This window comes from Polyodon spathula, chromosome 13, assembly GCF_017654505.1.
Source record: "Polyodon spathula isolate WHYD16114869_AA chromosome 13, ASM1765450v1, whole genome shotgun sequence".
Lineage (NCBI taxonomy): Eukaryota > Metazoa > Chordata > Actinopteri > Acipenseriformes > Polyodontidae > Polyodon > Polyodon spathula.
The window spans coordinates 33,785,942-33,799,057 of record NC_054546.1 but is presented as its reverse complement, the minus strand read 5'-3'; the positions used below and the strand labels follow the sequence as shown (position 1 = coordinate 33,799,057).

The 13,116-nt window shown below is 38.6% G+C and overlaps 1 protein-coding gene across 1 annotated transcript in view; it reads right to left on the bottom strand.

Annotated features, from left to right (window-relative positions):
• Positions 1 to 659: 659 nt before the first annotated feature.
• Positions 660 to 13,116, bottom strand: part of LOC121325699 (fatty acid 2-hydroxylase-like) — a 42,331-nt gene continuing 29,874 nt past the window's right edge. Inside the window, exons 2-7 of the mRNA XM_041268561.1 lie at positions 11,012 to 11,104; positions 4,638 to 4,780; positions 3,853 to 3,959; positions 2,978 to 3,150; positions 2,337 to 2,589; positions 660 to 2,048 (exon numbers count right to left, since the gene is read on the bottom strand). Of these exons, the coding sequence (XP_041124495.1) occupies positions 1,969 to 2,048; positions 2,337 to 2,589; positions 2,978 to 3,150; positions 3,853 to 3,959; positions 4,638 to 4,780; positions 11,012 to 11,104 (849 nt within the window). The 3' untranslated portion in view covers positions 660 to 1,968. The remainder of the gene's footprint in view (positions 2,049 to 2,336; positions 2,590 to 2,977; positions 3,151 to 3,852; positions 3,960 to 4,637; positions 4,781 to 11,011; positions 11,105 to 13,116) is intronic.

The window sequence follows — 13,116 nt, the reverse complement described above, 5'->3', positions numbered from 1 at the left end:
ATATATATATATATATATATATATATATATATATATATATATCAGGGGTTGTGTAATGATGTGATAATGGCCTATGTGCTATACGTGTTGTCTTCAAAAAACAGAGTTTTTGCATGTGTATTTGGTTTTACCAGAAATCCACTATGATAAAGATCTTTTTTTGTATTATTATTATTTTTTTTATATGTTAGAGCTTGGTTAGCCCTGAAGGCTTGATTTTGAAAATATTGTAAAAGGTAGACCCTCCGTTTGCACTGAACACGCGTGTAAGTGATCTTTAGTATTGTCACTGTTAAAATCTCAGACCTACATTAACAGAATCCTACCACTTCTCAAATCTCAAAGCTATTGCCTAACCATGAACATTTTCTGTCTTTTTATTTTACCACAGTGGATTTCTGCTTTATCACCACCCCCACCCTCAACTCAACCTGTCCTGATTTGGTCTTGTCAATTTGACTAATAAGCAGATGCTCAGTATAAGAGGACATAGGACTAGAGAGGAGGAGAGAAGGCAAGGTCCAGTACCCACTGGGAAACACATAACACAAAAATACTTTTATAGTTAAAGATATAAATCTCAAATTTCATTTACGCTTATTCATCATTATAAAACTCAGAAAAAAGAAATAAAAACATGTGGACTTTTTTTACGTTTCTGTTTGTTCAGTTTCTGCAATAAGCAACTGCAACGACCTTGCAATCAAATCCAATGCATGCAGAGGAGTCAGCCATGTGTCGATTTCCCTGTGCACTAGCATTTCTTTAACATAATGGGCCGACACCTAGGATTACCTCTTATGTGAAGAAGTAATACTATGAACAATTAAGAAACAATAAAGGTGAATCAGAAATAAAATAGTTCAAGCCTCCACTTTCCCTAAAAATACTTTCACATCTTTTTGTAATTCAAGTTAGATGTACTGCAGTGTTGGGGACGGGCAACTTCCCTACCTTCAAGGGTATAGTGGGCTGAACTAGCCTATGCTTTATACAAAAGGGATTTAACTACATCAGGCTCCATATCCTCTGCCAGAATATCTCCCAAAAATATCCACAGGTTTTATGGCTTTGTATTTCTGAAATTTCACATGAAACTGGACCCCGCCATCTACAAGGAGAGCAAAGATGCTGCAGCCTAACAGAAGAAGCAGTATATCCTCTACAGACTAAACTGTCTGTCTTGCTCTTATTCACACTCCATTGGTAGCTTTGCTTTATGCTAGGACACTCTGTAGACTATTGTCTGTGCACTTTTGGCAAGTCTAAAAGATATAACCAAACAGGAGAACATAATGCATCTTAACCAATTAAACAACATGCGAGAACAGATTGGTCATAAATGTCCTATTATCATGAGTATCAGTTATTTTTTGGGGTAGTACAAGGTGGTTGACAGAACACAGACTGGTTCTCATTTGGTGCCCTGAGAATTCAGAAACCTGGCATACATCCTGCATAGCCTTCAGAATTGTGTTTCTATGGTACTCCTTGTTTTCTGTATAAAGCCATGTTGCAGAGCAGTTGTCTGAATTATTCCTTTATCTGCTGGGTAGCTGGCTTCCTGTTTAACAATGTATCCAGATTCACCACCACCATCCCTTTACATTCGAGTGATTTCAGGTTTGTACTCTCATGTGTAACCCAATGGTTCAGTGTTGAAACATCAACAGTACTGTAAATAAAAATAATTAAGAAAGCTATTTTTAACCGTTAATAAATATATTGTTAGACTACAGGGGATGGGGGTTAGCTAGGATTGAATGTGATTAGGTGATAAACAGATGAGGGAGGATTTAAGAGAGGAGAAAGTAGTAAATGCAAAGGCATGAACATGTACAGAACATAGATGGGTATCTCCTCCCTGGACCAGCTTGTAGGGACGTCCACCCAGTGAGGCGAGTCGCTAGGAGGGTATGAAGAAGGGAGGGAGGGAGGGGCTTGAGAAGGAGGTGCTGTCCCTGGCAGTCAGTGGTCTTTCCCGAAGGTCTCCTCTGGAATGAGGCTGTTGAAAGGGTGATCCCAAAAACGGGTGGTGATTCCAAAACCTGCCAAGAGAAACACACACACAGCTTACAGGCCTCATACCACAGCTGCATGTCAACAGATGTGCAACTGCTGCAGTAATGCACTTGTTTCTAAAGACTGTTACTCAAGCGTAATTTTTTTAAAATCATTATATATCTATTTACATTGTTCTTTGAATAACACATGGTTTGTGAAATGGTGTATTTAAATCAATTCTGATACAAAAATGTGTGAAGAGTTATATTATAAAATCTTACAATGACGCTTAATATTAAACGCTGCAGAAAGACCTGCAAGCATAGTCTCACCCAATCTTTGGTGCTCAAAGTGGTGTTTGACGTGGTAGGCCTTCAGCCCATACAGGTAGCTTCCTTTTTTTGGGCAACCATAGTGCAGGTAGTAGTGGATCATGTCATAAACCACATAGCCACAGAGTCCCCCCACAAAGACAGAGAGGCCCAGGCCCAAGGGCATCAGCACACGGACGAGGATGTAGAAACCCCCTATTACAAAGGAGGCCGGGATTGGAGGGAAGACCAGACGAGAGCCATCGAATGGGGACTGTAATGAGAAATGCATGGGACTGAGAAACAACCGGCTGTGAGGCTAGGGTGAGATACCACACGATAAAGCAGGGGTGTCCAGTCACGGTCCTGGAGGGCCATTCCACTCCAGGTTGAACAGGTACAATGAGATAATGAACTACTCCTTTCATTAAAATAACTGAAAACTGAATATAATTTACACAAAACACATTATGTTTGGCATCTTTGCTTTGGTTAAAAAAAACATTTTTTTTTACAGCAGCAGAGCAAAGATGCCATGTGGCTTTTGTTAATTATACAAAATAATGCATAACAATTTTGTCCTGATCTATTGTTTTTAAAAATCTAAATCCTCTGTAACCCTCTGGTGCCATGGCAACTCCTCAGCACTGGAGATGGCTTACCTTGTGGTGCTGACCATGCAAGAGGAAGTGAAGTGTGATGAGGTAATAATTACTGGCTGGAGGTCTCATGTGGAACAGGAAGCGATGGATAAGGTACTCTACTAGAGACCATATGAACATGCCCAGCAGGAACAAGAAGGGGAAGCTGTACTTGTGCACGAGGATAGTGTACTCTGTGACGGACACAACATGAACAGAGACAGGAGGACACAACCAAGGAGTTACGTGAGCATGCATGGGAATGGACTGTCTCAAATGCAGCTAACATGTGACCAGTGAATTACTTGAACACAATGAATTACTTACTTTGGAATTATTAAACCATGCATTTAAAACATTAAATGGGGGAGAGGTTTATAGTATTTCACTCTGGAAATTGCTGTTCAACTTCACAAAACTAGAATCAAAACATCTGGTATTTAAATGTAAGCCTTTTAAGTGAGGTTTATTTTTCATTTTGTTATTTGAAATAGCGTTTATCATTTGTCTTTACAAAACGGCAGGCAGAGATGCTGCTCCCTGATTGGTGAATCACATGTTCCACCCATTGAAAAATGTTACATAACCACCATGGTTGGAGCCTCATCACAAAATATTAATAATGAAATATGAATCCATTAACATGAACTCCTCCCATTACAATAAAAACAGAGTCAGGAAAAAGACATGCAACACTAACATTCAATAAAAATGAAAATGTATATGGTTAATTTTGCCAAAAATGTAACCAATTAAAATATGTAAGAGAGGCAGGTATGTTACATAAACAAATACAAAATCACCTATCAAATATAAGAGATAAAACAATAAATTAACTTATAGTTCAACACTTTTGAGCAAAATATACGTGTATTTTTTTTTTTTTTTTTACCTACCTGATGTAAAAGTAGTGAAGAGTCTTGTGTCTCCCTGGGCCAGCAATGTAAAGCAGTACCAGCTCAGGTACAATACCATGGGTAACCAGACTGCAGGGACCATGTACCTGTACGAGAGAGAGAGTAGAAGAAGAAGATTTAAAAACTGCCTTACTTCATTTAGATCTTCGCATACAGATCTCTTTGTAAGATATGCACAGCACTTTGGATTCTCGTTTGTGGATGGACACAAACCTGTTTGAAGGGCTATTATTTTCCATACCGTTAAAAAAGTGAATTGTACAATAGTTTCTGGCACAAACAAAAATAGTCTGTGTTAAGACATTGCGAGAGCTGCTTATATCAATCTAAATTCAAAACCTACTTTTTTTAAATGTATTTTTGTATAATTGGTTGTAACTGGAGTATATTATATTTGTGTGTGTGTGTGTGTGTGTGTGTGTGTGTGTGTGTGTGTATATATATATATATATATATATATATATATATATATATATATATATATATATATATATATATATATATGTGTGTGTGTGTGTTTTGTTTTTAACTTTGTACAGCACTCTGGGATGCCATGGTGTGGAGGGTGCTATATAAAAATCAATTTGTATTGTACTCCCTGACAGTAGCTAACACTTCTAATGCTGTAACTATAAGCAACTATGGCCCTGGATACTATATCTACAGGTGCATTGTTCTCCCGGCGGAAGTGAAGATATTTGAACTGCCCTTGATGACCCAGTGATCTAGCTGAACCGCACTCTCCCCATCACCCCCCTTCCTACCAGGAGGTTTTGGAGCAGGCCTCGATGAAGTCAGAGTGGAAGAGGCGAATGGGCCGGTCGACGGGCTGGTGCACCCACTCATCGTACTTCTCCCCCAGGTGTCCTACCTGCCACAACAGGGGCTTTGTCCAGTTCACCAGGTCCTGTAGAACAGCAAGCCCATAGCATTCAAGGGGGTGGTAGAGTGCTTTGACCGCAGCATATGTAACGTAAATGTTAATCGTTGCTAAGTAGAACAAGTGGTTATGGCTCATAGAAAATATAATGTGCTATTTTGTGTTATATATAAAATTGTAACCGGCTGGCATTACATGTCAATATGTTTTTACAACATTATCCTCTCTTTTGGACATCAGCAGAGGGCGCTCTGATTACTGATTTCAATACTGTATCTGCCAGGATTGAGAATCCAGTTGATACTGTACGTCTTTATAGTTGGCAGGTCTACACTTGCTCAAACATGAAAAATGTTAGTGACACCACAGGCTAAAAGACTGTAAATCATTCGCAGAATGACTGCTGGTGGGAGGTCTATTGCCCACTTTTCCATGAATAGATAATTGTCTCCTCTATAACAATGTAAACCAGGAAGACAGAATGGTACCCTGAAATGTTCTCCTTTTTCTAGGAAAGCAGTTTTTTTTTTTTTTTTTTTTCAAAAGTAGCTCCAGGGAGGGACAGTGACTGGTACAGCACTGTTGTTATCCATTTATAGCTCTGTTCTCTGCAATAACAAGGCTTTTGAGATAAGGACGTTAGTCTGTGGGTAAATGACCGGAAGAGCTGTTACCTCTATCAGCAATTCAATTCCAATATACAGTACAGGGGCAAAGGCCTCTCTCCCAGCACACTGAACAGGTTCTCAAACTCACTTATATCTACCTTCTGCACAAAACTGCCATATTTATAGAGAAGCTTCTTTCTAAATGACTTATTTTTAAAATAAACTTAATAGCTTTTTAATACTGTTGAAATCTCTCATCAGTAACCTATCGAGTCCACTTCTAGTCAAATACGGACTTGTAAAACATTATGTTTTAACAGCCATTGCTCTTTTCTAATTCCTATTTTGTGTAGAAAACTTATACATGTACTACAAATAATGCACCAGATTGAATTGCACTTTATCAATTCTGAAAACAGAATCTATTTCTTTGCGATGTCAGAAAGTTGTGCTGAATTGTATTTTGTAGGCTGCCTCCTTCAAATGATAATCAAGAACTTTAAACACACAACCATTAAACAGACTGGGAGATTACATCAATGGGGCGGCTATCTACAAAAATATCTTCACTGTTGAAGGTTCCCGCAAGGTTTGCTTTTAATGCAAATCAGCTTCGGTCACAAAGTATTTTGCTGAGGACAAAGGGCAATGATGGAGTCCAAAACCACTGGCATCAGTGCAAAAGAGGCTTGTGAAATAACCATTTATGTCTCCAATCTGTCTTTGAAAGGTACCAGTGGCCAAAAAGCCAAGAGTAGACATGGCTTGCATGTGTGCAGGAATGGGATGAGGGCGCTTGGGTTAGTCTGTGTAGCCGAGGTCTCAACACATTGCACAATTCCAACAGGACTTCACTGGGAAAGCAGGATCTTGCAAAAAGTGTTTCTGTGCTTTGTGCAAATAAGTCATAACGACCCCTAAACACTCTCTCTCTCAATGAAAAGCAGCATTACAAAGTCTTCCAAGAGGGTGAGATCAGCCATTTTCAAGTGGTTTACAATTATTCTATTTATACTAAAAAAGTTTATGTGTTAACAGGATGCACATCGGTTTCTACTTATTGTATTATTCTGCAATTTCACACGACAGAGAGGACTATCAATGACATGGTTTGTAATACTCATGGTGGTGATAATCAACATTGATATCACTGTGTGGATAATAATTATAATAGCAGGATAACTACATACACATGTCAAATTTCAGCCATGCACGTTATTGTTTTTACTTATGCAATGATGGTATAACTTTATCCTGAATAAAAGGGGCTACATTTTTTTCATTCTAACACAAGGAAACAATCGTACACATACTCCAGTGTGCACGAGTCTACGAACATTTCCACACAAAGCTGTATGCTGATAAATCTCATATTTTGTGTATGAGATTTAAAATAAAACAGAGGTTTAGAATGTGCATGATTGACAAATATAGCCCCAGGAATGGAATGGAAACTTTGGCCAGCCCAGCACTGCTACAACAACAGAGTAACAGAGTAGTGTGGCAAGATGGCTTGTGGGTGACCTCAGCTCAGGAAAGGCAGGACACAGTTTGGTGAGTGAAGCACGGGTATGCAGATTTATTAAATAAAATAATTAAACAAAACAACAAACACTGAGCAAACAAAACGGCACGTTGGCCAAAAAACCCCCAAACAAACAACAAACACTAATCAAACAAGTATTGTGCTCAGTGGTTAAATTGGGATTTTAGAAGAGGTGGAGTGGTCATGGCCCATGTAAGGGGAATGGAATCCTACTTTCAATCAGAAGACCAGGAACGGAATCCTGAAGAGACGGAACGCCATTCTGGAACGGAATGCACGTCCGGACCGTTAACCCCTGATCGTGCTGCTCCAAGCACGAGTAGCAACTGCTTATATTTTATAATTCTTAGTTCTTATTTTTTCTTTGAGTTCCACCTTTCTCAACAACCAACCTCGAGTGAGTAAAAACTGCCTCTTTTTCTGCAGCTGAGCCGGGACTCAACTGCTTATTAAGTGATTTGGCAGGGAAGGTAATTAACTCTTCCCTGCCGACCTAAAACACCAGTGCCCAAATATATACAAAACAACAATAACAAAACCTTGCATAAAGTAATTACAAAACAAACAATACAACAAAATAATACATAATAAGCACAGCTGGGGCGAGGGCTCCCCATTAAAGAGCCTGCTATGTGACATTTGAAGCAGTTCTGGCAGTGACAACTGAATGCTAACTTGCCTCATTTTAATAAACCAGATTCCATACATACACTGCATTCAACACCATTGCAGACTAACCCTCTAACCTGATCCACAAGAATCCTAAGGAGTGACAGAAATTCAATTTTGGCTCAGTCAGAACTTCACTCACCCAAGCTTGAGGTATCCATTTTCATTTTGGCTAAAGCCTTTTTCAGTTTGAACTTAATCTATTATGAAGTCTTTATGGGCGAGTCTGTCGTCACTCAAAAATAACACACCTTACTGGAAATAAAACATTTTAGACCCTTTGTATGGTCTTAATAGCAAAGGTTTTTAGATCTTTACATCAAAATGTAATTTGCACCCATTTTTGGTGAAAGGAAACTGCATATGTTAAACAATTGGAAAGATACAATCTAACTCAGTCCTTTTGTCATATATATTTTATATATATATATATATATATATATATATATATATATATATATATATATATATATATATATATATATATATATATAAATTATAAAATCTTTCACACAGTTTTAGTTTTCTTTCACAAAAAAAAAAGTTGTGTGTGAATAATAGGGTGTGACAAAGTGCCCGCCCCTGTGTATATTATCTGTTATGTGTTGCGTGTGGTGTGTTTAAATGTTGGTGTATAGACATTGGTACACGGGATATAAACGGGTCTGTGTAACACGAGTGTTTAAAAATGTATATGTGTATTTAGGCACGAGGATTGCACAGCACTTCACGTGCAAGTAAAATGTAGTAATATGTGAGCACGGGGAATTGCACTTTTTAATCCACGTGCTGGGATTCAAGTGAATAATTAATTGTTAATTGAATCCCAGCACAACAGTATATATAGATGCACGTTGTCACATACTCGCGGTTGGGTGTTCGGGAGTGGAGAGCGAGAGAGATTGAGATTTCAATTGTTTGTGTAGCGTTCGTCCACTCTGTGTTTTGTCCGTGTCTATTCGTTTTGTTTGCCTGTTTATTTAGGCGCGAAGTGCCGTGTCCTGTCTTTTGTTTCTTAAACCCTTTTATTTTACAATAAACCGGCACCAGCCAGCGCCATCATCATTTAATTTCATCCGTCCTGTGTTTTGTGTATTTCATTCCTTTTCCTGGTTCTGACGCCACCCACTTCGGCCGTCTCTGTGACACAGGGGTATGCCAATGTTTGTATTTTCCGAGTAAATACCTTTAAGAAAATGAAAGTTGTTAGGTATTGTGAGAAAGTGCAATCCGGGGGGGAACACAGGACTACATCTCCCAGAAGGTCATGGCTGAAAATCCCTAATTTGTTTATTATTTGTTATTGCCAGTTGGCAATTACTGAGAATTAGAGCCAACTGGCAGGTATAAATAGTCATCGGCCAGTCTACTGTTTCTGCGTAGCCGTTCTTTCTGTAAGTAACGTGTTGTGCTTGTGTTGTAAATGTATGTTTATTATTTGTCAGGTAAACAGCTTAGACATCCTGCGAGTCAGTCAGGGAACTGACAAATGTTTAGTTAGCGCTTCGAAGGAGCTAGGCGTTTGTTTTCTTTTTGTTTCTTTTTATTTGTAATAAAATGAATGTGCACGTCAGTGCTTTTCTTTCAAACCTGTGTTGGCTCGTGGTTTAGAAGATAAAAGAACCAGAGTCTGCCTGTGTGGCGAGCCTCAGTGTTACAGCACTAATTAAATAGAATAAAACATGTAATTTACTTCAAACAAAACAATGCAATCTGCTTCCCTTATTTATTATTAGTACTGTGTATGAATCAATACCAATCCGACAGTGCTATTTAAAATAGAACCTGCTGTGATCAAACTAACTAGAACACATTTAGATTCTATAAGCAATTATTTGGTTTACCTTTTTATCTTTTTGATTAAATCATTTTTTTCCCCCCATGTTCTTTAGAAACCTGACTACAATGGCATTCAATTAATTAATTTGGCCTACTGTTATTTAGAAGAGGATGAACCCATGGTAACTGTAGATATTGATCTGTGCTGTATCATTACTCTATTCTCAACACCTGCAGTAGTGTGTCTCAGTCACAGTAGACAGTAATCTTCTCACATTAAATTCTGATCTTACTTACATAAAGCTGCTACAAACCACACAGTTTAATACTGTGATTGTCTTAAAAATGCATAAGACAAGTTATTTAAAAGAAAGGTGTACTTGGCATTGTAAATCAGCTTAAGAGTCAGTATGTTCCAGCACTGAGACATCCTGCTGCAGTCGGAATGAAAGCCCTGCTAGAGTTCAACCCATCAGCTTTATCTCCCTTGAGTTTGACTAAACAACAGACTCATTGGCACCTGTGGAGCCTCCATATACCTCATCACCTTGTGCAAACTCTCCAGCTGTGAAACCCTTCTGCCTTTCCATGATCACCTCCCCTTTAACAAAGAGGACTAAAACCAGTAAGAGAGGGGAAATCAAGGGCACAGTTTTCCTGTAAATTCAGAATTTTGAGTACACAATTATTTTGCTCCTGCTTTTCTCCCCACTTTAGAATGTCCAATTCCGTTTCCCTAACTGGGAAACGTACACTTTTTACAACGCAAGCACAGCACAGTACTTACAAAAAGAATGGCTACTCAAAAACAGAGTACATCTCTTCTGCTTCCTTCTGTTCAGCAGCCTCATGTAGACTGGCCGATGACTATTTATACCTGCCAGTTGGAATATGTCACAAAAGATCAGGGGAACTGAATGTCAGTAGATGTCCTCATTAGCCACGTTTAAGCCAATTACCACACCCAGTCACACCCCTGTGCCATTAAACCCTGAAAAACATGCATCAACTTTCCCATTCACTGCTTCTCATAACATTAAACAGGCCAACTCCCTGTGGAGTAGTGTAACTAAAGAGCATATTTCACTGGAATTATAATTATTAATGCTGAGAGTACACAGTGTCTTAACAACAAGACTATTCCATACACTCACCACTCTGTGTGAAGAAGCGCCTGTCCTAAGTCTATCTGCACTTAATTTGTCATCTGGTCCTGGTTTCTCTACTGTGCTCATACTATAGGTTCAGGTTAGCTATATCAACTACTTCTAAGATTTTAAAGACTTTAACAATGTTATCAATGTAAAACTGCTGCTACAAAAAACATTTTTTGTGCTGTAGTTCAGTTCCACGCAGCTTTATTGATTTATGGATTTATTTAATATTGTAGTTGAAAAATCTACTGTATATCCTTAACCAAGGAAATGGGGATTGGTGTTAAGGATGCCAGTGATAATATGGAGTTAAGAAACTGGATGCCATTCACTGAGTATTGATCGTTGGATACATTTTTATCATAGGAATTAGAGTAAAGGAAGATTCTGTAATGGAATGTATTTGTAAGTTGTGCAATCTGTTTGAGTTTCTGTCTCTGGTTCCTGTTTATAATAAGGATGTTAAGATTTGCAGTGACTGTCTGTAGCTGCACTCTCTTACCGTCTCTGTGTTGACGCTGCTACACCTGCTGGCTCCTGTCTGGTCTTCCTTTGTCTGTTCTGACTTTGCGTCTTTCCTTCTTTCTTGCACCGTCTGAAACAGAAATATATAGGTTATAATATATATAATTAAGTATTCAAACAACTGAAGAGCTCTTTATAACAAATAAGAACTAGTCTGCATATCCATAAATGACATATAAATTGATTTAGTGATCTAGTTCTAATGATCGTCTAGCCTTCACTATTGAAATTAATCCAGTATTAATAGCAATACAAGATAAACTGCTTGCATATGCTAGCCCACTGGATACTTTAAACTAGTTTTGCTCCTTGAATAATAGTTGGTAGCACCAAGTCTGCAATTTGAACGGCACTGCATGCCACTTGTGAGAACCTCAGAGGTGAAAAGCATATTTGATTGATAAAGTAGTGAGAGTGGGCTAAAGATAATATACAGAACTGGCATGAAGTTGCTTAGCTTGAGCTACAACGTATCCACAGTTGCTGTGGTTTATCTAGTCATCGTAGGTCTGAATTGTGGTACTACAGAACAATAGATACATTAAGTCATCTGGCTAAAGGGGGCATTGTTGATAACCATGCAGTGTCCTAATATGGCCATCTAGGAGTACATAATGTAAAACGTTTTTCAGGCCTCAGATTATTCATTCAGCATCCCATCAGTGATGTTAATCATAGATTTTTTTTTTTTTTTTTGGTTTTTACTTGAGTCATCATTTATGGCTTTCTCCGAGCCAGTATCACAATGTACCAGATGGCTAGTGAGACCCTTACTGTGTTGGGTAGATAAGTCCCATCATGCCATTCCTGTATTGTAAAGTAATATAGTTTGTTAGCCTGGATCCAGACTGTTGCTGCATTCCTTAAGACAGGGGTTCTCAAACAGGGGTACAGGGTTTCAGGGGGTTCTCCAAAGAATGTGCTATTTTCCCTGCATGCTTATGACACGCCAAAACCTATTAGCTTCAGCATGTCAAAAGCATATGAAGAATTAACGCGTTCTCAGGTTACGCAACATGTTCTTAGGTAAGTGTGGCGTAATAGAGCTATTACAACAGGAGTATGACAGACTTCAAAGCAGAGGAAAAATCTTTGGAAACACACAGAATGATGATACAGAACTTCCATGAAGAAGTTCAACCGTAAGGGCTGAAGAACAGTGGTTGTTATTAACCCTGCAAAATCAAGGAAATACGAAGACACCTAGTGAATTTTGGTTTTATTTGTACTGGAAGTGCAGATATACCTCAACCGCAGTGTGTAATCTGTGCTGTCCAATGAATGTTTAAAATCCTACAAATTACAGAGACATGCAATTAACAAGCAGTGCCAAAAAATACATAAAAATAAACAACATTCATTTTTTGAATGAAAGGCTAAGGAACTGCTTGGTACTACATCTGTAACGAAATCCACAACTACTGCGGATAAGAAGCTTGTAGTGTCAAACATAGTGGTGCAGAAAATTGCTAAGCAAAAACAATCGCATACGATTGCTGAGGAGTTGATAATGCCGTGTGCCATTGAAGCTGTAAAGGAAATGTTTGGCGAGCAGGAACTGGCACAAATACCAATGTGAAATGACACTGTGAAATGACGCATCGGCTGCATTACAATGACTTTGCTACAACTTGATGGATCCACAGACATTTCTAAAATGTCCCATTTACTCGCCATGTTCGGTAAGTATGGAATAAGGGAATAAAGGAAGACTTTTTGTTTTGCAAGGAGCTCAAGACAACAACAAAGTCAGACGATATTTTCAAACTCTTAGATGACTTTATGACTTCAGCAGAAATCAGCTGGACTAATTGCACTGGGGTCTGCAGTGATGCAGCCGCAGCAATGACCAGAAAGGATTCTGGTGTTGTGCAAAAAATAAAAGCAGTAGAACCTCATGCTATCTGGACACTTTGCTTTTTACACCAAGAGGTGATTGCTACAAAAGATATTGAACCAGGTCTTCAGTGTTTGGAACACAGCACTAACACTATTACTAAATCCACAGCAACAAACTCCAGGTGTTTTGCTGCACTTTGTGAAAAGTAGGCGCAGAGCAACATTCCTTGCTTATGCATATAG